Genomic DNA, 25,810 nt, shown 5'->3' with positions numbered 1-25,810 from the left:
AAGGCAATCTGTCACCCAAGCCAGAAAACAACATTCGTCCAGGCCCCCTTCCCTACCTCCTTCTTTACCGCACACATCTGATGAGGAGCCCATGGAGCTAATTCCACCCCCCACATTATCTCTTAAATCCTCTCCACCTCCAATTCCACTATTTTACCTTCCCCAACTTTTGCCTAGAATATTGTTTCTTAATCGGCCTTCAAACCTCCCCATTTCCAGCCTACGTAGTCACTGAAATGATTTTCCAAAAGCACAGTCTGAGAGACGGAGACAGAATCCGAAGCAGGCTCCGAGCTCTGAGCTGTCAGCACAGAGCCTGACGTGGGGCTCGAACTCATGAACCGTGAGATCATGACCTTGCCTAAAATCCCCTATGGTTCTCCAGCATGTAAGAGAAAAAGTTCATCCTTGGCATGTGCAATTTCATGTACAATTATGACCCTGTCCATCTTTTCACACTCGTGCCCTAGTCCTGACCTTTCCAGACTCCTCACTGGCTCTGAGATAGTGGGCAGATTACTAGCCACAGTGAGTCCGTTTCTTAATCTTTAACACGGAGATAATAGTTTCTACCCACGTGTTGAGGATTAAATAAAGCTATACATGGAAACACACATAAGCCGGCCTTCATCCTGCATATCCCCAGGACTTATTAAAGAATTTTAAACAGAAGAATGACACAATTCAATCAGCACTTTACAAAGGCTGGGGCACCTGGGGGGCCTAGTCAGTTAAGCGTCCGACTTCGGCTCAGGTCATGACCTCGCAGTTCGTGAGTTCGAGCCATGTGTCGTGATCTGTGCTGACAGCTCAGAGCCCGGAGCCAGCTTCAGATTCTGTGTCTCCCTCTCTCTGACCCTTCCCTGTTCATGCTTTGTCTCTCCTTGTCTCAAAAATAAATTTAAAAAAAGTTAAAAAAAATTTTTTTTAAATAAATAAACAGGGGCGCCTGGGTGGCGCAGTCGGTTAAGCATCCGACATCAGCCAGGTCACGATCTCGCTGTCCGTGAGTTCCAGCCCCGCGTCAGGCTCTGGGCTGATGGCTCAGAGCCTGGAGCCTGTTTCCGATTCTGTGTCTCCCTCTCTCTCTGCCCCTCCCCCGTTCATGCTCTGTCTCTCTCTGTCCCAAAAATAAAAAAATGTTGAAAAAAAATTTAAAAAAAATAAATAAAAAATAAATAAACATCAAAAAAATTAAAAAATATGGGCGCCTGCGTGCCTCAGTCGATTAGGTGACCAACTCTTGGTTTCTGCTCAAGTCATGATCTCGTGGGTCGTGAGTTCAAGCCCAGCATCAGACTCCGCACTGCCAGAGCCTCTCTCTCTCTCTCTCTCTGCCCCTCCCCGGCTCTCGCTCTCTCTCAAATATAAATAAACATTTAAAAAAGAAAAGGAGAAAAAAAGAGAGGTGAAGGGCAGTCATGGGGATAGATTGAAGGGGAGGTGAGGAAGACCGACCAGGAGGCAGAAACCCACAGTGAGAAATGAATGTGTCACATTGTCAATCAGAGTAGAGAGAAACAAAAGAAACTGGAGAAAATTACGGGATCCAACCAAAAGCACCTGGCTCCTACCCAGAAGAAGAAGGTGAAGAAAAAGAGGTCCCCAGAAGGCAAGTCTCACAGAAAGGCCTTGACATATTCAGGAACAGAAGCTGATTCTAGCCAGTGCTTATGCTTTCTCTGCCCTCGGTTGAAACAACCCTCCATTCTTTGGAATTGGGTTGACCTTATAGAAACGGGCAGATGTGTTGGGACCCAGTCTTGCAAACAAAGAAATGAAGCTGCGAAATACCACCTGGGATCAAAAGCGAGCAGGAAGCGTGATGCTTCTAACCACACGCTGAAGGCATTTTTTTCCAAAGAAATAAAAAATGTTCTCATCCACGGCTCCACGGACTGGACTCAATGTAGAGTTCGTAAGATAGGAAGGAATCATGTGCATGTAACAAATCTTGGCTTAAAACATTTTTTTAGCCATCTTATACACACACCTTATTTGTTATGTTGTTGAATAGGAAACACATGGTTTCTCCAGAAGACTCTCAACAAAGCATCAAGAGACAGAGATGGTCTGCCTCTGCCCAGGCACTGCCTTACAAAAGCTACCAAGTTCTTGAAGACTGGTACCCGGCGTGTGGGACTATCTACCTCACAGACTTGCATTCGCATTGAATCTGTGCAGAAAAGCTAGGAAAAACCAGAAGTCCTGTTTTTCAGTGCTTCAGCAAATCAAAGGCTGATAGAAATCTGATTCCTTATACATTATCCTTACTCAGTTGTGACTTCACACTATGCTCTACAGATTGATAATTTCAGATGGCAGAGTCACATTTTACATCGAAGAAGTAGAATACACTTTGGCAGATCCTCAGGAAAAGAACAAAACGAAAATAAAAACGCTAACGCAGACGTTGCGTTACCTTGTAATGATTTCAAGGTTTGAGACGAGAATTCTTGGATATTCGTTTATCGGAAAGATTTCCTGGATACTCGTTTATCTGAAAGAAATACATCAATTTAGTCCGTAGCAAATTCCCAGAAGGTACATGGAGGCTGGTGGTTCGGACTAACGGTATTCCTTACGCGCGCGGTCTCACACCAGCTTTCCATCACACGCGCGTGTCTTAAGAGTGCACCCTAAGAAGTGAGTCCCTCGTGCTATTGGATTTTCCCTCAGCCGACTTCATGAGGTATTTTAAGGAGTTGACAAGTTCAAGACCAACAGTTCTTAGGTTCTCCATCCCTCACACCCCGAGTAATAGGTACAGATGCCATGCATGTGACTGGTGCATCCAGCCCTGGTCGAGAGCTGGAGACAGAAGTCACCTCTGGACCTCCGAGACAAGGCGGCCAGTGTTCCAGGACGCTTCCAAGCCCCTCTGGGTCCCGTTTCTATCCTCCCGCAGCTAAGACACATGGAGGGAACCAGTAAGCGAAAAGGCACTTTAATACTAACTAAAAGCCATCACAATTTCCTCTCCTGCCAAATCCCCATTACCAGCGACTGCCACACGATGTCATCATGCTGATAGGGATATGAAGGCCTCTGTCCTGAATCCCGGGGGTGCTACACCTGACGCTGCCTTTGTATTGGCCACTAAGCCCCACTGAGCACCCCGCTCCGGAACCTCTGAGGTCAACTCATCCCCAAGACAAAGAAGCTGGCCTTGGTCAGGTTTATGAACAGAGTTACCCCAGCTGGAGTTCCCTCTCCCTCTCAACTCCGGCCTGCTTCTTGGGTGACAGTTTTTTGTTTTCCTAATCAATGTAGCATTTCCTACAGTACATGTCACAGACGTGGATTTGAATCTCAGCTCCCCTCCCTGCTGCTACCGGAGCCACAAGTTTGCTTCTCTCAGCCTTGTTTTTGCTTTCGTTTTCCTCTCTTCTATCTGAGACGAGACACTACAAACTGACTTTGGAAGGCTACAGTCAGGATCAAAGGAGATGAACGCATACAGGAGAGGCAGGTTGCTCACAGTCTATTTCCCATGACATTGTCTTGCACGGCTAGGGTCTGGAAGCTCCGCGGGGTCTCCTATCCCCTGGCAGCAAAGGTGTAGCTGGGGAGGCTGGCTATCTACGGCCATTCCCTGGAGAACGTTTGATACTCACCTACCACGGCTGGTTCCAGAACGATACCTCCTGCATCTCAGATCAGGTTAGGAAACAGGCACGGGGGAAGAGTGAGGTGCTGAATCTGCATATGATCAATGAGTCAGGATGTGGCCAAGAGCCGAGAGGTGCTAATGCAACAGACACGTTCAGCGCTGGAGCTTTGAAGTTCTTCCCTCCCCCACTTTCCAGGCTCCCACGGCTTTCTGCTCAGCAACATCTATCCTCCCGCCCATAAACCTCTCAGGTCTGACCTCCACAGGCCTTTGGCCCACAAACCTCCTCCCCGCCCTTCTCTCTAAAGTAGCGGTGACCGCAATCTGAGCTGGTATCCAGTTCTCACCCAGCAGCGACGGCACCAGTGTGAGGCAGGCCGGGTTCTTACGAGCTGTGTACCTCCACCGTGACACAGGTTGAAGAACGGTAGCCTTTTCCTTTAGCATCGAGAAAGCCAGGGCAGGTGAGGGCAACCAACAGAGGAGCAAACTGGAAAAAGAGACCGCATCACACCCACTCAACAGGTGCTTCACGAATACCTCTGTGGTTTCAAGAAGAGTGAGCAGAGAGAGAGAGAGAGAGAGAGAGAGAGAGAGCAACCACAAGAAGGGAGGAGGGGAAAAAAAAAAAAGGAGCCATAAACACTTCCAGAAGAAGGGAGTTTGTCCCAATGTGAAATGCACAGATAATTTAATGGAATTTACTTGATTTTTCCCCTCTCAGGGTCTGACTTCAGAAAATCAAATTACAAAGTCATCATCACAGCCTAGATTTATTACAACTGACCTGCAGGCAAAGGGTAGAACTATTACATAAACACTTCGATTCCATGTATATATCTTAAATAGAGGAGGAATTCAAACAAGAATACAGGATAAAATATTCCAAAGCTCCAAGAAGCAATTATGTTACTGAGCTCCATTTTTACAGACAAATAAGGCAATATCCCTGCACATTAGCTTTTTGATAATTTTTATACATTTTTTTTCTATGGTACAAGAGAAAAATAACCAGAGCTCACAATGTACAGTCCTTACACTATTTTCACAGTTTGTGAACACTATACACCCTTTTGTTTTAATAAAGATACATTGTAATAAACTCCTTGCCCTTAAGTTTATAGTTTATAATAATCTATGATTAATACACTAAAATTGCCTTTTTATGTGGTTGTCCACACAACAGAACGGTCAGATTAGCTCCTGGACAGTCAGAATTGCTTTGATCTCCATGTGTCTAATGGCAAAGTGACCCTACGCTGAGCCAGACGGGAAGTTGACAGCAGAGAAACAGATTCCTCTTGAGTCGCCGGGGGCAACGGAGGATGATGGCTTGGTGCGGTCGAAGGAAGACGTGCGACGACGCCTCCGTTCAGAACACTGGGGAGTCTAAGGTTTGGGGAGCCAGGGAGGGGGGAGAAAAACAAGGAGACTGGGCAGGCGGACCAAAGTGAGAAATCATTTCTGAATTCTGAAAATGGACAGGGACGTAACCTTAAACAGCACCGTCTCCCCTCTATCGTCCTATACCGTTTGCGACGGCCACCCTGGGAGGAGACACGTCGACACCTGCCACCGCCTGGTTCCTGGATGGCACTGTGTGCCTCTCGGCCCACGGCCGTTTCCTACCCAGTGTGCCTGAGCCACTCCCAAGGGCTGCTTAACTGTTACACGGAACCCAACGCTCGGTGCCAGGGAGGCCTGAGCGAAACCTAGGGAAGACCCGGCTAAGGGGTAAGTGAGGCAGCATAGCAAAAGAGAGCAGATTCTAAGGGTGGTTTTGGGCTTTGGGGTTTTGTGGGTTTTTGGTTGTTGTTGTTGTTGTCTTTTTTTTTTTTTTTTTTGTAGAATTCCAATTCCAAGAAACGACAGTGACCTGTGCCGGAGACTCTCACGGGTGACGAGCTTCTCTAAAGACTGCCATTTCAGACCCTCATCTGGTCAAATGTATCTCTAGAAGATGCTTCCTCGTCACCTACCACATCAGTGGGGCCCCACGCTCCTCAGCCTTTTACACGTTAGAGTGCAGGAGGGATTTGGGGCTATATATCCCGGATGATTAAAAATGGTTTTGATATGGAGGGGTGGGGGGTAAAAGGCAAAATATTGGACTGAGCAAAAGTCAGTTAGCGGCAACAGACCACATGGGCAGGGGGAGGGATCCAGAAACCGAAGATGTGGGCCCGTGCGGGCAGACGACTGAGGTTTGGTCTCGTGCTGCCTATAAGCAATCTCTACGTCATCAGTCAAGGCACATCGCTTCTATAGCTACTTCTCCCTGTGAGTGAGTTATGATGGCTAAAGTATCAGGCTTGGGACCCAGGGGAAATACAGGGTGCTGTAAGTTGTTCCAGTTCGGATGCTAGAATTGGAAACACCCGTAAACTTGGCCCTCAGCACATTTTTCTTCTTTCAGTCCTGGTGGTTTGTGGCAGACGGAACATCAAGTTGGCAGGACACCGAACTTTGAGAAAGAAAATTCTTAGGGGCAGCACCTTCTGTGACAAGTGGCAGACTCCTGAGTCTTCCCGATGAAGAGAAGGACTAGTCAAGGAGAAAAGAACACGTTCTGTCCTGTCTCCGTATTTCAGGGTTCACCTCTTTGAACGCAACACGGTTTTTGGTAAAGAGAAACTCGTTCTAATTTAACGTGATATTTCAAACAGGAAATTTGGCTGAGCACATCGATCCCCGAACATCGACCGTGACGGTGAAGCAACAGAGTATCAAATCAGTAAATCTATTGCACTTGGTGAAGAGAGAAAATTAAAATTCCTCCTTTGTCTCCCAGCTCCAGAAGGCAATGCGTCTCGTTGGCTGTGCAAACCCTTCTCGCTCAAGCCCGAGTCTCTGTGTTCAGACGTCGTACATCCATCACCGTGCGCTCCCAGTTTCTGGAAGTCTGACAAAACACCATTCCAGTGGCTGCGTCTCCAGGTTTTGAGTCTAGAAATGAAGTTAAGATGTGATCTGATCACAGTCAATAAATTGATCGTACTGACTTCCACATGTCACGGACACGTCCGTCACAAAAGAGCGGGGTGAGGTCTCTCTGACCAGCACGAACACTGTGTGATCGATCGGGTATCACGGGGATGCATGTCTAGGTGACAGGAGCATACACACAAGATGGAAACGAACACCAATCTCACTGCACGTGGTGTCTGGGCAAGCAATAAAAACACTGCGATGCGGGATGAAAATTCTTTACGTCTTGCCTCCTCTCAGCCCTTTCTCCTAGAGTCTGACGCAGCGGCGAGATCAGTCGACGTACATGGGGGAGCTGGGAGTGGCTGGCATTTGATCCAGGATTTTACAAACGTAGCATGCGACCTCTACGGTACGTTCTTCATACATCAAAATAAAGGGATGTTTCTGCAAGAAAAAAGAAAAGATGATCAAAGTGCGTAGGGGAGCCCACACTGAGCTTTTCCCAATTTCGATACGGCACGGGACGGAAGGCTCCCACCCCATAATGGCTGTGAAATACGGTCACGCTCGTTCCGAGAGACCGGTTAGTGGGTGTGGGCAAGCCCGATCTGGAAGAGCCATCCTGGCAGTGAGGTCAGGAGGCTTCTCTGCACACCGGGGAGGATTTGCTAGGCAGACAGCAGGAGAGCTGCTCCTCGGCCCCAAACACAGCTGGAGGCCCTGCGACCATCTGAGAGCCAAGAAGAGCCACATGAGTATGGGTTGCCGTTCCCCGTGAGACACAGGCATAAGCTTCAACCTCCCATATCCCCCATGTGCAGAAGGATCTTAGAGAAGAGGCTGTTTCAGTGCTCCAGACCCTGCTCTGAAAGAGGCTCGACAGAATCCCATCCTGTGAACTTCTGCCCCCGTCCGTCCCCTCCGAAGCCACCAGCCCCGTATCTGCGTCACAAGCCCACCCTTCCACACGCCATCTCTACCAGTGTTTCTCTTTCATGGCTTCTCTAAGTACGTGGGCTGGATATCTTCGGAGTCCCTGCTGGCACAGACCGGAAGTTTGACCTAACACCCTGGACAGCTAGGCAAGGGCGTCTTTGCCTCAACTATCACCACATTATTGGTTAGGTCCCAGCATTTTGTTCACTGCCAGGACCGGAGCCATTCCAGAGCTGCTTAAAACAACCAAGTCCCAGGGATGGGCGAGCTTTTGAAGAAATGGGAATTTGCTGTATCATGTAAATTTGCATTGAGAGAGTTTAATACAGAATAATTTTGAATAATTTTGTAGGGGTAGCTTGGTGGCTCGGTCGGTTAAGCGTCCGACTTCGGCTCAGGTCACGATCTCGCAGTTCGTGAGTTCGAGCCCCGCGTTGGGCTGTGTGCTGACAGCTGAGTCTGGAGCCTGCTTCGGATTCTGTGTCTCCCTCTCTCTGCCCCTCCCCTGCTCACGCTCTGTCTCTGTCTCAAAAATAAATAAAACATTAAAAAAAATTTTTTTAATTACTTAAAAAAAAAAAAAAACTTTGTTACACACACACAGGCCAGGCAGTGGACGGTGGCTCCTGAAATGAATGTTAAAATTCTGGGGGGTAATTTTTATGACATGTCAAGGCCAAATTTTTCCATGAGAATCTAGCCAAAAATTAGGAGGAAAATGTAACTTCAAATTTTCTCTTTCCAAATGCTGGTTTCAAACATTATTAAAAAAAAAAAAAAAACACTCAATGGTGGGGTGGGGGGTGGCGGTGGGGGTACCTGGGTAGTGGAATTGGTTAAGCATCCGACTCCTGATTTTGGCTCAGGTCATGATCTGGTGTTTGTGAGTTTGAGCCCGGCGTCAGGCTCCACGCTGACAATGGGGAGCCTGCTTAGGATTCTCTCTCTCTCTCTCTCTCTCTCTCTCTCTCTCTCTCTCTCTCCTTCTCTCTCCCTCTCTGCCCCTCCCCTGCTTATACTCTCTCTCAAAAATAAACATTAGAAAAAATAAAATTATTAAAAACATAATAATAAAATACTCAATTAGGTCAGGCTATTTGTTGAGAACACAGGAGACCATTACTTGCTTAGAGAATGAGCATGCTAAGAGCATTTGGGCAAGGAAATAACTAAAATTCCCAAGGTCTCATACAAATAACTAAAATTCCCAAGGTCTCATACTTACCAGAAGTTCTTTATACTTTGGCCTTTTGGATTCATCCTTTGTAAGGCTAAAATAACAGAAGAATACCATTATTAAAACGGAAACACAGTTACCCAAGTGCTTTTCTTTTCACAAGTATCACAAAGAACCAAGCAGTTTTTTTCCTTCAGATACAAAAGGAACAAAGAGAACAACCTGCCAGATGTACGTACACACACACACACACACACACACACACACACACACACGCTTAAACAATTTATAATCTAAGGATTTGTCCTCAGGATATTCAGTGTAGAAGCATTAGTGGAAAACAAGAAACAAGTTAACTGATTACAGCACAGCTGCGAATACTACGAATAAATGTACGAATGTGTGTATAAAATCGTGTGTATGCACGTGTTTTCTAAATGCATACACGAGTATTTATACTGACACCACCTAAGAGAAACCAGAAGTCTGGGAAGTAAACTATATACAAATTTTATCAATTTATCCTTAGATTTTTTTTTTTTTTTTTTTTTTTTAATTTTTGAGCTCTGTATTTCAATCCTGTGTCCTTTGGTCCAAACGTGGAAAGCACCACCGCCTTACTAAGGACTATATTAATATAATAAAACACTCTGCCCTGATATTTTTGCCTTGAATCCTACCTTGTCTGATTAATGTGGCCAGAGGTATTTTCATGTTGTTTATATTTACCATATTGGTCTGGGACCATGTATCTTTTTTTTTTTTTTTTAACGTTTTATTTATTTTTGAGACAGAGAGAGACAGAGCATGAACAGGCGAGGGGCAGAGAGAGGGGGAGACACAGAATGGAAGCAGGCTCCAGGCTCTGAGCCATCGGCCCAGAGCCCGACGCGGGGCTCGAACTCACGGACCGCGAGATCGTGACCTGAGCCGAAGTCGGACGCTCAACCGACTGAGCCACCCAGGCGCCCCTGGGACCATGTATCTTAATCACCCCTCTCTTCCAATCTCAATTAAATTTTTTTTTTTTTACTCGCAAAAGTTAATTAACACTGACAACATAGTTCATCTATTTCTTTTTTCTAATTAATTGGTTATTTATTTTGAGAAAGAGAGAGAGAGAGCAAGGGAGGGGCTAGAGAGGGAATCCCAAGCAGGCTCTGCACCATCAGCATGGAGCCTGACGTGGGCTTTGAACCCACGAACCGTGAGATCATAACCTGAGCTGAAACTAAGAGTCAGGCCTTTAACCGACTGAGCCCCCTCACCTGTTTCCAAACTCAGTGCTGTTTTCTATATTCCATACCTTCTGGGCGGGATGTGGTGCTGTGCTATGGCGACTATACCTACACCGAGTTCCAGTATGAAGGGATTCTCCTGGCAGACAACCCTCAGCGGCCAGCCTCTTCGGGATGACCTTGGCTGAAGAGACCCACCTTAGCCTCCCTGAGGCAGCCTGAGCTCATGACTGCTCCACAGAGGGGCAGGGAAATCAAGACCCTCATGCACGTCAGGCCAACCCTGGAGGGTCATCCCAGTGGTATGTCTTGCCTGTAGAGGTCTTTGTTAAGATCGCACTGCAGGCCAACTTCCCTCTGCTCCTCTAGCTGTTGATGGCAAGGTCATTGCCATCTCATCCGCTTCCCACACACTGATCTCTGCCTCAAAAGCCTGGCTTCTGGGACGCCTGGGTGGGCTCAGTTGGTTAAGCATCTGACCTTGGCTCAGGTCACGATCTCACAGTTCGTGGGTTTGAGCCTCACATCAGGCTCTGGAGGACAGTGCAGAGAACTGCTTGGGATTCTCTCTCTCCGTCTCTCTCTACTCCTCCCCAAGTCACGCTTTCTCTCACTTTCAAAATAAATAAACTTAAAAAGAAAAAAAAAAAGACAGAAAAGCCTGCCTTCCAGGGAACCAACCTGCAACACCCTTCTCCTGGGTTCACTCTCCTTCTGGGCCAAGTATATCTTTTCAAGCAATCTATGAATGGTAAACTCTCACTCTGTCCATTCCTGGAAAAATCTGTATTTCCTCCTTATTTTGAATTATGATGGAGTGCCGACGTATAAAGCTTTACACAAGGCTAACAATTCTTTTTCCTCCGTGGAAAGAAGGAGCTGGCTCGTTTTCTGGCAATTACCGTGGCTCATCGCAAGGTGGCTGTCAGTCTAACTGATTACACCTTCCCAGACAGTCTACATTCCTGCTAACTTCTACACTACTGTTCTCCACTCGTCCTTCAGGGCATTTAGATACACATTTAGATGCCTTTGTGTCTCCCACACGGCACAGAGATTTGATTCCAAGCTGAGAACACCAAGTCTCAAATGCTTCGCCACATGATCTCCAATACCGCTTCTCCCACTTCCAGAATTATGTTCCGCCACGATCGCTACATGTATCTTACCAGTTCCCTTTCTGTTCCCCCTGGTGCTCAACCACTCTTTCACGCAGTTGAATCTGTGTCATGCTGGGAAATCCCTGTGGCCCATCTGCCAACTTCCCCAGTTCTATCCCCAGTTGTTTCCGGCCTAGAGTACATCAAATATGCGGTCTTTTGTATCGACGGCTAAGTTTTTTTCATTTCTAAATCTCTGCATCATTTCTGTTTATCATTTCTGTTTTACTTCTTTCTCAGCTTTCTAAAAAAAATTTTTAAGGCTTCTTTATTTTTGAGAGAGACAGAGAGGGGCGCCTGGGTGGCGCAGTCGGTTGGGCGTCCGACTTCAGCCAGGTCACGATCTCGCGGTCCGTGGGTTCGAGCCCCGCGTCGGGCTCTGGGCTGATGGCTCGGAGCCTGGAGCCTGTTTCCGATTCTGTGTCTCCCTCTCTCTCTGCCCCTCGCCCGTTCATGCTCTGTCTCTCTCTGTCCCAAAAATAAATAAACGTTGAGAGAGACAGAGAGTGAGAGAAAGGCAGAGCACAAGCAGGGGAGGGGCAGAGAGAGAGGGAGACACAGAATCCTGAGGAGGCTCCAGGCTCCAAGCTGTCCGCACAGAGCCTGACACGGGACGGGCCCCGAACCCATGAACCACGAGATCACGACCTGAGCCGAAGTCGGACGCTTAACTGACTGAGCCCCTCAGGAGCCCCACTTCGTTCTGTTTTAATCGAACTTACACCCTCATTTCCTCGGACAGCCTAAATATACTTATTTTATTTTGAACTGTATTTTGGACTAGTCCACAAGCTCAGCTTGATTTAAAGTAAATTCATGTTTTGTTTTATTAGTTGATTTTTTTTTTTTTTTTAAGCATCAGACTCCATGCATTTTGGAATTCTGGCTTGCACGGTGCACGCGCTTATGCATGCATTTGTCCCGCAAATCTCAGAGTGCCTAGCCGGTACTACAACCCGAAGCAGGAGCTAGAGCTAGATAGAGCCATTTCACCGCTGCTGCTCCTTTTTGGGTCCACCGCTACAGAACAAGGTCCCCTAACGGCTCTTTCAAGTTCCAGCCCCCTGCTGATATTAGGATTGTTATAGATCCACTCCTCTGGTTACACAAACACTATCTATGCCCTTGCCATTGTGTCCCTGCGGCACGCGGTGGCCCAGGCAGTGACTGACATGGGCATGTTTTCACTCCCCAGATCCTGATTTCTAGGCAGAGCCCAATTCCTGTGGATCCCTGTCCGGAAAAGAGCACTTGTCGACCGCTGATCATGCAGGAAGTGATGTCCTGGGCAGAGCAAGGCCAAGGCTTCAGACCTCCAGAGCATTTCCATCACATCGGTCATCCACACAGATGTTTACTCCGTAAAGCTGCCACAATCTTAGGTTTTTGATTTTTCCATGTCAACTACTGTAGCAAAAAGCTGCACCAACGTATAAACTCATGATGCCATCTGAGTAGAAATGTTTAACCAAGTTCTTATTAACACTGACGATCTTCTGTTTCAGAATTACTACTGCCATTAGTTTGGTCCCACTTATCACGTGAAACCCAACCAGTTAAACCCCGCGCATCCAATAAGGTTTAGTCACTTGTCAAATTAACGTCAATGAAATAAAATTTTAAAGTTTACCTCCTTAGCCACACTTGGAGTGCTATGGCCACCACAGTGGACAGGGCAGGTTACAAAACTTTCCCATCATTTCAGAAGTTCTGCTGACAGCTTCAGACCCACTTTTCAGTTTACTCATCTCTCTTCAATCACACCTAATCTGTTTATTTCAGCCACTGAATTTGTAATGTATGCTTTTTATCTCTGGACGTTCCCTTTTGTTCTTCGTAGATTCGTGTTCCTTGCTTTTTTTTTATTTCCGAGCTTCTTCATTTTTCTTTCAATGTAAGAAAAGACTTTTTCTAATTGTCCTAATATCTGAAGTCGTCGGATCTATCCCTGCCATCGGTTGTTTCTACTAATTCTCGTTCCTTGTGCTTGGGAGTGAGTGTTGGCATTTCTTCTGAACTCACACTGCACTCGACTTTTTCCTGGGGAATTCTGGGGCCCTGGCTTGAAGGATCTGGTCTTGCTCCTGCCGAACAACTAGTCTTTCTGATCAGTAGCCTCTTGGAATCCTTACCTCGCATAATTTATTGAAGTCACTTTTTCTTCACCTGAAGTACAGTTGACACACACTGTTACATTAGTTTCAGGCGTACGACACAGCGATTCAACAAGTCTGTGCGTCAGGCTGTGCTCCCGCTGGTCACCACACGACGCCATTGCAATGTCACTGACCACGTTCCCCACGCTGTGCCTCTTATCCTCATGACTTACTCACAGGCACAACTGGAAGCCTGGCCCTCCTTCCCCCCTCCATCCCTTTCACTCCCCCCCCTGCCCTCCTCCCCTCTGGCGACCATCAATTCTCAGTTTTCCCAGGTCTGTTTCTGCTGTTTGTTTATTCATTTGTTTTGTTTTTTCGGATCCCGCGCATAAGTGAAATCAATGCATCTTTCTCTGATTCCTTTCGTTTAGCATAATATCCTCTAACTCCATCCATGTTGTAACAGATGACAAGATTTTCTTTTTTTATGGCTGAGTAGTATTTCATTACACTCAGGCACGCGCACACCCACCCTACCCCACATCTTTATCTGTTCAACCATGGATGGATACAGGCTGCTTCCATATCTTGGCTATTATAAAAAAAATGCTGCAGTAAACACAGCGGTGCATACATTATTTCTGAATTCATGTTTTCATTTTCTTCGGCTAAATACCCAGTAATAGAACCGCTGGATTGTATGATGTTTCTACTTTTAATTTTTTCAAGACCATCTATACTGTTTTCCACAATGGCTGCACCAATCTGCATTCCCACCAACACTGCGTGAGGGTTCCTTTCTCTCCACCCCCTTGCCAACACTTGATATTTCTAGGCTTTTTAATTCTAGCCATTCTGACAGGTATGAGGTGATACCTCATTGTGGTTTTGATTTGCATCAATTGTCATTTCCCTGACAATGAGTGACACTGGACTTCTTTTCATGTGTCTGTTAGCCGTCTGGATGTCTTCTTTGGAAACATGTCTATGCAGGTCCTCTGCCCATTTTTTAATGGTATTATTTACAGTTTTTTGGTGTTGAGTTGTACGAGTTCTTTACATATTTTGGATATTAACCCCTTACTGGAGACCTTACCTCCCGTAATTTCTGATTCCACGTAGTTTTAGAACTCTGTGGACTCCATGGCATTGTTCTAATGCTGCTACATTTTAAAAGATCCCATGAAACGTTTAACCAGTATTTTAGTAGTTTTGGTGCAATTACTGTCCTGGATCGAATGCACCCTAATAATCTAAAGTGGTCTCACCCATCATAACACTCATCAGGTACTGCTCTGATTGTATGTCTTTCTACACTGGTGTGAACATTAATGTGTGCCTGTGTTTTCAATGAAAGCTTGTCAAGTTTTCTCTCTGAATGCAAAAAACAACAACAAAATCTTACAACGTCCCTAGATGGCTTTTTTTTCCCCTCCCCTCCGAGTTAATTTGGTCTGGTACTTTAATTTAGGGACTCAAGGTTTTCTTCAAGTGAAGACAATTTTTATTTTAATTCTCTCTCTACTATAATCAGTTAAGTGGGGTCTCCTGGATTTTGTTCTCCAGGACTCCTATCGTGTGTCTCCTGTTCATCTTTTTTAACCCCTCGCCTGCAGGATTCACTCAAGGGTGTTTCCTGCTCTATAGATTCGGTCAACCGTGCAATACCCAATATGCTGTTTACCACCATTTCCTCCTCTTCAATTCAGAAACCGTGTTTGTTCATTGAAAAACCTGTCCTGAATTCAAATTCATCCATTCTGACCAGTTTTCGTCCCTGACTTCTTCACTGGCAAATTTTACAAGGGAGTGTTGGCTCCAATTTTGCAGGCTGATGCGACGCTCATCTCCATTTGTGTTTCTTCACGCCCCCAGGGCATCAGTGCTCGTGGAATGTGACGAGCTGACCCCGGTCACAGCCCTGGGTGACTGGGAGAAAGAGTAGAGGGCCATCTCTGGAGCACGGTCACCTTGCCAAGGGATGCGTTTCCTGGGTTGTTAGCTTCCGCTGTGCTCCCAGACTCTGACCAACACAAGTGTCCTCAGCAGGAGTTACTTCAGCAGAGCCTGAGCCAAGGAGAAGGCAGGGGTGAACACTGCCGAAGAGTCCCGGCCGTGCCTGGGATCCAGTAGAGAATGCTCCCTCCAGACGTTTTTCGGATCGAGATAAGCTTCCTGATTGCCTGTCCCTCAAGCTGCCTCTTTTCCCGGGTCCTGCTGTGCCCAGATGAGCAGTTCCTGTGCAGATCTCCTACCGTCCCCGTGGCGCTCTCCCTCTGTATATGCAAACTCTGCCATCAGTTGGCCCATCCCTGAAGTCAGTCTCATCTGTGCTATTTCACAAGAACTCCCTGAGGACAGTGCAAGTAAAGGCTGGGTTTCCCTTTTAAAAATTCCATTAATGACTTAAGGGGCACCTGGGTGGCTCTGCCAGTTAAGTGTCTGACTCTTGGTTTCGGGTCAGGTCATGATCTCATGGTTCATGGGATCGAGCCGTGCACTGGGCTCCGTGCTGACAGTGCTGAGCCTGCTTGGGATTCTGGGTCTCCCTCTCTCTCTGCCCCTCCCCCACTTGTGCACACTTTCTCTTTCTCTCAAAATAAATAAACTTCAACAAATCCGTTAATGATTTAAATAGGAAGTTAAAGCAGGGGGAATTTAAACTGTGAGCTGGCGTCATCATTTTGGTCCCTGAGTGCTTCTTCTTATTCCTTAAGCGAACTTTTTTTTACATTTATTTATTTTGTTTATTTTTTATTTTTTTATATTTATTCATTTTTGAAAGACAGAGAGAGACAGAGCATGAGCGGGGGAGGGGCAGAGAGAGAGGGAGACGCAGAATCCGAAGCAGGTTCCAGGCTCCAAGCTGTCAGCACAGAGCCCGACGCGGGGCTCGAACTCACAGACCGTGAGATCATGACCTGAGCTGAAGTCGGATGCTCAACAGACTGAGCCACCCAGGCACCCCCCCTTAAGCGAACTTTTGATTGAAGCATACATTCAGAAAAACACACACGCCCTAAGCATGGAACAAAAATAAAGAGTATCAATATTCTGATTCTATTACCTTTTATTCATTCTTGTCTGCTTTTTGAAATTCCACGTCAAGGAAACCATACACGCTGTTTTACGTATTGCTTCTTTCACTCAGCGCTGTTTGAGGTTCACCCGTGGCTGAGTGTAGCAACAGTCCAACCTCCGATGCTGTGTACCACTGTGCTAACAATGCTAGAACTTACTGTCCACTCTCCTGGGGATAAATGCTATTCTTTTCCCTACATTTATTTATTTTTGAGGGAACAGAGAAGGGGCAGAGAGAGGGGGAAACAGAGAATCCCAGGCAGGCTATGCGCTGTCAGTGCAGAGCCTGATGCGGGGCTGGAACTCACAGACCCTGAGATCACGACCTGGGCCGAAATCAAGAGTTGGCCACTTTACCAAGTGAGCCACCCAGGCTCTCCTTTCTGACTGGAGATTATTACGAATACGCCGTTCTGAACGTTCTTCCACACGTCCTTTAGCGTGCCTCTGTCTCTGCTTTCGCTGGGCATCCACTTGGGACAGAATTGCTGGAGCATAACGTAGGCACCAGCTGTATTCCACCGGCTATATGAGATACTGCCAATCTCCCAATGACACTGCACCACGTACAGTCTTACAGCTACTGCACGGGACTTCCAGGGGCTTCCAGACCCTCCTGTACCATCAGCCTTTTAAACTGTAGTCAATTCTGGCGACAGTAATGGTATTTCATCGTAGGATTTCATTTGAGTTCCCCTGATGTCCCATCACACCCGAGGAACACCCTTTCATATGCTGACAGAGCACCCGAATATCATCTTTTTAAGCACCTTTTCAAGTATCTGGCCATTTTCGGTTGTCACTTTCATAATGTAAGTGTTCTATACTCATAGGTACTCTCTACGTATTCTGATTGAAAGTCCCGTATCAAGTGTCCATACGGCAAGGAGGCTGCATGGGAGGGCATTTCATTCATTGGTGTCTCCTCATCAAAAGACATTCTCAGTTTTAATGAAATTGAATTTTATCAATCTCTTCTTTTACACTTAGCATCTTTCTGTGTGCTGTTGGGAGAAATCTTAATCTACCCAAAGACCGAGAGACTATGTTCCCACATCTCCTATATGCTTTTAACCCACACAACTGAAGAAACTCAGTTTGGCAGAAAAACAACTCTAGGGGAGTACTGAGAAATGTGGCCAGGGCCATAAACCAGGTCCAGGTCATAATGGGTTTTGAGGGGCCCCTGGGTGGCTCAGTCAGTTAAGCGTCCAACTCTTGATCTTGGCTCAGATCATGATCTCACGGTTCACGTGAGCCCCTCATCAGGCTCTGTGCTGACAGCTGGAACCCTACTTGGAATTCTCTCTTTCCCTCCCCCTCTCTCTGCCCCTCCCCAACTCATGCTCTCTCTTGCTCTCTCTCTCTTTCTCTCTCTCTCTCTCTCTCTCTCTCTCTCTCTTCTCTCTCTCTCTCCCTCCCTCCCTCAAAATAAACAACAACAAAAAGTTTTTTTTAAATAATAATGTGTTTTGAAAACCATGTTAATTTAGTCTTTATTTTAAGGGCCAGGGTAAGCCTCTAGACCAGTACTCTCTAATCTTTTATTCATTACTGCCCTACCTTCCTGTGAAATTTCAATTCCGTCAATCTGCAGACGTTCTGTAGCAGCCCTTTGGAGGGCTGCAGACCATTACGCTATCCAAGAGGTTTTCCTCTCCAGAATAAATTTCTGCCCCCTTAGGGGTGATAGCACACTATTAAAAATGCATGCTCTAGGCAGTTTTAAACAAAAAGTAACATGATCAGACGTACATCAATAAAAATACAACTCTGACAAAAAGGAGAATGGTTTGGCACAAAACGGCACTGGATTACGAGGAAACCAATCAGAAACCTGAATGATCCAGGTTAGCGAGGACAGAAAATGCCCAGGAACAGTGGAAGGGAGGATGGACAAACACAGAGAGCTGATAGGAGCAGGTCATAAAAACAGATGTACTTCAACTACGGCCCCTGATGATCTGGAATGAGATGGAACCATGGACCTACTCAGGGAAAACAATGGAACACTGATGTCTATAACCATTACCTACAGGGGAGAACTGGCAACGAGAGACACAGAAATTTAAAAAAATATACAAGTACTACACATAGGTGCAACAAAACCAGTCAAGAGATCAAGGGACTGGGCGCCTGGGTGGCTCAGTCAGTTGAGCGTCTGACTCTTGATTTCGGCTCAGGTCATGATCCCAGGGTCGTAGGATCAAGCCCCACATCAAACTCTGAGCTGACAGTGTGGAGCCTGCTTGGGATTCTCTCTCTCTCCCTCTCTCTCTCTGCCCTTCCCCTGCACGCACACACACTTTCTCTCTCAAAGTAAATAAATAAATACTTAAAAAAAGACCAGACCAGGGGCTCCTGAGTGGCTCTGTCGGTTGAGTGTCCGACTTCGGCTCAAGTCATGATCTCACAGTTTGTGAGTTTGAGCCCTGCGTCAGACTCTGTGCTGACAGCTCGGAGCCTGGAGCCTGCTTCGGATTCTGTCTCCCTCTCTCTGCCCCCCCACCTCTCTCTCTCAAAAATGCATAAACATTAAAAAATTTTAAAAATAAAGGGGGCGCCTGGGTGGCTCAGTCGGTTAAGTGTCCGACTTCGGCTCAGGTCACGATCTCGCGGTCTGTGGGTTCGAGCCCCGCGTTGGGCTCTGTGCTGACAGCTCAGAGCCTGGAGCCTGTTTCAGATTCTGTGTCTCCCTCTCTCTCTGACCCTCCCCTGTTCATGCTCTGTCTCTCTCTGTCTCAAAAATAAACATTAGGGGCGCCTGGGTGGCGCAGTCGGTTAAGTGTCCGACTTCGGCTCAGGTCACGATCTCGCGGTCTGTGGGTTCGAGCCCCGCATTGGGCTCTGTGCTGACAGCTCAGAGCCTGGAGCCTGCTTCCGATTCTGTGTCTCCCTCTCTCTCTGACCCTCCCCCGTTCATGCTCTGTCTCTCTCTGTCCCAAAAATAAATAAACGTTGGGAAAAAAAAAATAAATAAATAAATAAATAAACATTAAAAAAAATTTAAAAAATAATTTAAAAAATAAAACAAAGAGATCGAGGGATTAAACAACTCTTAATTATTTTAGAAATTATGCTCTTTGACTCACACAGATTACTTTAACCAAATTTCTTCATTAAAATGGAATATATAAAATTATCACATGCAATTATATAAACTGTATAGGTGTTTGCAAACTGGTAAAAATGGAAGAAGCAGGGACACCTGGGTGGTTCATCTGGTTAAGCATCTGACTCTTGATTTCAGCTCAGGTCATGATCTCACAGGTTCGGGGGATCGAGCCCCATGTTGGGCTCTGTGCTAACCGTGCAGAGCCTGCTCGAGATTCTCTCTCTTTCTCTGTCTCTCCCCTCTCCCCTGCTTGCACAAACTCACTCTCTCTTTCTCTCTCTCTCAAAATAAATATATACGCTTAAAAAAGATTAAAAAGGAAAAAGCAGCCAATTTGAGTCATGCTAATGGTCCTCTTCCACCTAGAAAACTCTGAGGTATCCGTCACCCCCTGGGAAACCATTGCAAAAGGAGAATTTCATTACAAAAGATGAAAGGGACTTAAAAACTAGAGTCTAACAAATATTTTCTAATTATTCAAAAAGAGGGCAATGCTGGACCATGAAATGTAAGTCTTACATGGCCTAGAAAGAGGAGGGAGATAGCGTTCTTGGCAAGGAAAAAATGAGCAGAGAAAGGAAAGCATTTTCAAGAACGCTTTTTGCCCAGAAACACACTATTTTAAATCATGTTGGATAAACAGAATAATTATCAAAAATATTCAAATGATAACAAAACAGGTGTCATTTAAAACACAGACCAAAACAGGGGCACCTGGGTAGCTCAGTCAGTTAAGCACCCGACTTCAGCTCAGGTCATGATCTCACAGTTCGTGAGTTCGAGCCCCGCGTCAGGCTCTGTGCTGACACCTCAGAGCCTGGAGTCTGCTTCAAATTCTGTGTCTCCCTCTCTCTCTGCCCCTAGCCCCTCACATTCTGTCTCTCTCTCTCTCTCCCCCTCTCAAAAATAAATAAAACATTAAAATACAGACTGAAACAGTACAAAGCACGACTGTGTTCCTGCCGTATCTGAACGTTCTTATTTTTACGTTCTACGCACACACAGGTGTGCACATGCACACACACCTGTTAAAAGGTGGACAAACAACACCAGGTGTCGGGCTCACACCTTCCCCGGAATCGGCTTTCAGAGAGCCAGTACTCAGCCGACCCACCAAGCTTTGGGTGGTCTCTCCTACGTGCATCGCACTATGTCACAGGCTGTGTCGGAGCAGAGGGCCAGCACTGAAATGCCAGTCTGACCTGGTAGGTTCTTGACTTCGTAAAAGCTTCCCCGCAATTCTAGCACAACTGCACTGTTAGAGCCGCACCTGAGTAAGATGACCAGTCTCGCAGAGGCTGGATTTCTTGTACCGGGTACTAGAAATCAGTATCCAACTAGCAGAACACAAGAGCGATGCTCTCCGGGCCCGCTGGAACCTTCCGTGTGGCCAAAGTGGCCCAGAGTTCCGGCACAGAGGCAGAGCGACAGGAAGAAGGCCACCCCCTCTAGGGCATGGAGGCCCAGTGCTGCAGGGAGCCAGGAACACTGGCTATTCTCACCGCGTGTTTGTTGCGCATTTGGACATCACGTACTCACCACAAGTTGACAAAGTTGATGAAACTGGGGGAGAACTCCCTTTCCTCCGAGTTACTCAGCTGTGGAGGGTCTCCTTTCACGACTTGTGTTAGTTGATCGAATACACTATTCCACTTTGGGTAAGGAAATCGGCCTGTGGCTAACTCGTACTAAAGAGAACACAGAGGGAAAAGCAAGATATACAAGATATATAATTTTCCCAATTAGTAAGGCTAAGCGGAAGGGGTGTTTAGAAATCAAGGTAATACAGAGAATTCCGTATCAACTGAGTTCAAAGACTGGGACTAAAGGAAACCCCAAACTTAAGCCCGGACCATGTCCCCACCACATAAGAGCTGGGATAGCCCTCAATTCTGATTCCTTTGTGTGAAGGATCCTGGAAGGTTGGTTTTAGAACACTCTTGGTACAAAGTCTGCACGGTCGACAGTTATCTGAATGGAAGGCCACGTCCAGAACAGTGGTCATATTCATCTTTAAGGGAAGAGAAGGTTCAATCAACAAAAGCCCAACCTGAGCTCAAAGGAAGCAATGTCGATTCTGTTCTCCAGCCATCCTGTGGTTACTACAGTTCTGACCACAGCCAGATATTACCACAACAGAAGAAATCAAGTCTGGATCAAAACCCCAATGGTGGGGTGCTCAGGACAGCATCTCTAAACCATCCCAAACCAGATCCGAAGGATCTTACGGACGTTATGTCCCAATTGGTCAAAGGTCAATTCTCCCCTTTCTCTTGCTCTGTTCTGAGGATAATGAAAACCCAGAAATTGGGCTTTTTCCGAAAAAATAGGTCCAAGTCTGCAGCATGGCCTAAATGAGCCCCGTTTTAGGTATGCTGGTAGGTGATTGCTATGCGAGGGTGTGACCCCAAGCTCATGAGAGGAGAAAGCACCTGAGAGGCAGCTCTGAGGACAGCGTCTCAGGGCTTCTTCAGCTGAGGGCCGTGGGACCTCATTACAAAGGGGAGGAAATGAACGGGAAAGTTTGGGGCTGCCTTCCAAACAGGGCACAGCCCCATCTAGTGATGGGAAATTCACGGCCCATGTAGAAGAAGCTGTCCAAGGTCAGAAAAACACCACCAAGCCGTGATAAAGCAGCAAGCTCAAGAAAAGAAATCAAAATGTCAAAACAACATCTGGTAACAAAGATAAGTAATGAGCAAATACAGGTAACTTTTCAGGTAGAAGGAAATTTTCAGTACAGGTACAGGTGAGAAAGAAGAATTTGCTTAATTGTGCTTAGCTGCAAGTTAAGTAGCTTCCTTACTATTCTTTCTCAGTGTTGTTTGAAGGTAGAACTTTCATTAGGTTTATTACCTCGGTTGTTCTGGTTCCACAAGAACTGAATTACTTGTAGCTCATTCACGTGTGACTTTTCTGTTCAGTGAGTAGAAGATTCCAAGCAGAAACTCTGCTCGTCCGTGTAAACACGTACACCTAATACACATGCTGTACAGAGAGTACATGCTATTCCCGCTAGAGGCAGCAGGAGACAGGTGCCTTCACCGCTGCACTGCCCGTGGGGGCGCCGCCCTCCCCCGTTCCTGTTCTTAGTGCGGTTGCTGACACCTGGTATCTGTGGCCAAGGGACCCAGTGCGACACCAAAGAGCCCAAGGCACTTCCTAAACCTTGAGGGAAACTGTCAACTCTGGTTTGATTTTTAAAGTAAAACACATACTTTTTTTCAACAACTAGAAGATATAGTCCCTGTGATTATGACCATGGAGGAAAAAAACAGGTAAGTAAAGTCAAAGACTAGGGGAGAGAGAGAGAGAGAGAGAGAGAGAGAGAGGGAGAGGGAGAGGGAGAGGGAGAAAGGCAGTTCTTATGAGGGGTGGAAGACTGATAAAATTTTCTTTCAATGCTAAATCTACCATGACGAACGTACCAATGTGATCCCCAAACTCCAGACATCAGAGCGGACATCATATCCTTGTCGAGATGCACTTGGGTCTATTCTTTCAGGCTGGAACACAAAGAGAAGTCACAGTCATTAATCATGCAAACCCTCAAGGTTCAGGGTGGAAGCAAGCGCTGGGTAGGTGGCTGAAATGCCAGCATACTTCTAGAAGAATCCACATGTGGGGTCAGACTTGGAGCAACAGGAAGCCATCATTGTATTGAAAACAAGCAAGAACAATCCACAAAACCCAACCTAATGGCCACCTCCATGAAGGGAAAACAAAGTGACTCTTCTCATTTTCCCCCCTAATGACTCCAAAGCATGTGCAAACTGGAAGCTAAGAACAAAGAAAAAAGGAAGAAAACTGGAGAAGTGAAAAAAAAAAAAAATTACGGGGTCAGATTAGTAAGCAAGTAGTGGTAAACAGAAGAAGAAAAAAGAAGAAGACTAGATCTTCTGTTTCAGGGAATGAAGCCACACCACAATATATCTGAAACACAAGAGCAAATATAAACTCAATAAATTCGTTATAATTATTCTACCCACTCTTCATCATAAAGCTAAATTTAACACTATGCAGAGCTTTAAAGATACCTATTAGTCATTTTTAACCGAATGAAGGCACTGGCAAAATATATTATCCTATCATGCAAACAGCGGAAATCATCTTTAGTAATTCCCATGAAGGGAGCATTCTTTACATGTCCTTGAAATAAGGGACCATTAGTTCCATACGTGTCAGGGATGGAGAAGAGAACCAGTAGCACAGAGCTGATAGTCCCTAGGTAAGACTGAGAGTGAGTACTATTGAAAGAAACGTCCAGAAGTCTGATAGTTGACTGTTATAATCTCTGTCCGTCAGCAACAACTAGTTTGCAGGTTTATTTTAGATATTTTTGCTTTGAACAGGAGTACTGAGGCTGTATAAATACTCACCGGAGGCTACTTAGTTTTTAGTTGCGGATACGTGTATTTACCTGAGAAGATACACATTACATAAAAATCCCGGACCGTCAACCAAGAGAGGCACATACTGTGCCCAAAAGAGCCAGGGTATACACACTTTTCTCAGGCTCACATGGAGCATTTACTGACATAAACTATGTTCTGGGCCATAAAACACACCTTATTTTTTAAAAAAGAAAGCATGCAAAGCGTGTTCTCAGATCGCGAAGTCACTCAATTAGAAACCAGTAACAGAAAGATACCTGGGCAATCCCCAAATATTTGGAGGTGAAACAACATACTTCTAAACAACCCGCAGATCACAGAGGAAGCCTCAAGATGAAGTAAAATAATACCCTGAACTAAGTGAAAACGAAATAGAACTCATGAAGCTTCAGAAAATGCAGCGAAAGTAGTGTTCAGGGGGGAAATTCATAGTACTGAATAAATGCAAATACTAGAAGAGAAGACACAGCCAGCCATCGAAACCTAACCTCACAGCTTTAAGGAGCTTGAAATGGAACAAACCAAGGCCAATCCACTCAGAAAAAAAAATAATCAAAAGAAGAGTGAAAAGTATGTGAAATAGACAAAAACAACAAAAATGACAACAGAATGCACACTGACGTTTCGGAAAGATCAACAAAACGGATAAACTTCTGGCTACAATGAGAGAAAAGGAGACATAACCAAATTACTGAAATCAGAACGAAAGGGGGGACATTGCCGTTCTTCTAGAAACAGACAAAATGGACACAGTTTTTGAAAATGAAACCTATCAAAAATAACACTAGAAATCTGAATAGCCGTAAAGCTATTTTTTCAATGACTTTGTTATGAAAAACTTTCCCGTGAAGTAAAGTCGAACCCAGATGTTCTGGTGAACTCTTTCGACCATGCAAGGGAGAGAGAAGACCAGTCTTACATGAATTTCTTTCGAAAACATTTTATGAGGTCAATTTATTCACTTGTAAAACATTATAAAGACATTATGATACAATTCGTAATCCTCATAAACACAAACTCAAAAACTATTAACAAAAATAGGGACAAATCTAATCTAGCAACATGTGAACCACATAATAATCATGACCAAATGGTGTTTATCTCAGGAATACAAACACTGGCTTAAAACCTGAAAAACAATGGGATGCCCCGTATTTACAGAAAAATGGAGGAATATTATACCGTCTTCTCAATAAATGTAGGATTAACATCTGAGAAGATTCACAATTCAACTCTCAGCACACTATGAGAAAAGAAGGAAATGTCATGTCATAAAGAGCATCCAAAAATCACCAAGAGCAAATGTCATACTTTTTACCCATGAAATCTGGAACACTCTTTTCCTAACTAACACTGGAACAAGATAGGACTTCTGTTCAGCATTATATGGGAGGTCCTAGCCAGTCTAGAAAGCTAAGGAGGGAAGAAAAAAGCCCAAACACCACACCACTGCCTTTACTCAGAGACACTTGAACTTCTATAACTGTTTACACAGACCATCCCTACTAAAGTTAACAGCAACACGAGCAGGGATACGGGGCGTGATGTCAAAATACGCAAATCTGTATTTATCTATGACAACAGAAACATGCTGGAAGATAGGTTTTAAAATTCCATTTACAAGAGTAGCATCGAGGACCATGAATCGGTTAGGAATAAACGTAAAAGGCGCTCAAGGGTTCCTACGCTGAAAACCACAAAACATGGCTGGCAGCAAAACACCCTCAATAAATGGAGGCATTGCAGGTACTGAAGCACTTGCTAAGGCCAACATACACACCAGTGAGTGGACAACAGATCGTGGTCCATCAACACAATGGAAACTTCTCAGCAATAACAAGAAGGAGCTAACATACCCCATAGGATGGCTACCTCTTCAGCACATCGCGCTAGAGAAAGGCAGCGGCCAGACAAGAACATGGTGTGAGATTCCATTTGGATGAATCCCCGGGATGAGAAAATCCAATTGCATGGACAGAAAACAGGACCGAGGATCTTTTCTCGGTAACAGACATCTTCCTCTCCTGACTGATGAGCAGTCATTTGTCAAAATTCAAAGTGTGCAC

General features: G+C 45.6%; 1 protein-coding gene across 2 annotated transcripts in view; it reads right to left on the bottom strand.

Moving 5' to 3' along the window:
• Nucleotides 1–4,367: 4,367 nt before the first annotated feature.
• The window catches only part of MAP2K4 (mitogen-activated protein kinase kinase 4), a 139,019-nt gene continuing 117,576 nt past the window's right edge, over nucleotides 4,368–25,810 (bottom strand). For both annotated transcript variants that reach the window (XM_047832822.1, XM_047832823.1), the window contains exons 8-11: nucleotides 22,779–22,856; nucleotides 20,890–21,038; nucleotides 8,706–8,751; nucleotides 4,368–6,988 (exon numbers count right to left, since the gene is read on the bottom strand). In XM_047832822.1, coding sequence (XP_047688778.1) covers nucleotides 6,875–6,988; nucleotides 8,706–8,751; nucleotides 20,890–21,038; nucleotides 22,779–22,856 — 387 coding nt within the window. In that variant the 3' untranslated portion in view covers nucleotides 4,368–6,874. The remainder of the gene's footprint in view (nucleotides 6,989–8,705; nucleotides 8,752–20,889; nucleotides 21,039–22,778; nucleotides 22,857–25,810) is intronic.

The sequence above is a fragment of the Prionailurus viverrinus genome, chromosome E1 (assembly GCF_022837055.1).
Source record: "Prionailurus viverrinus isolate Anna chromosome E1, UM_Priviv_1.0, whole genome shotgun sequence".
Taxonomy (NCBI): Eukaryota; Metazoa; Chordata; class Mammalia; order Carnivora; family Felidae; genus Prionailurus; species Prionailurus viverrinus.
This window is presented reverse-complemented; position numbering and strand designations above follow the sequence as displayed.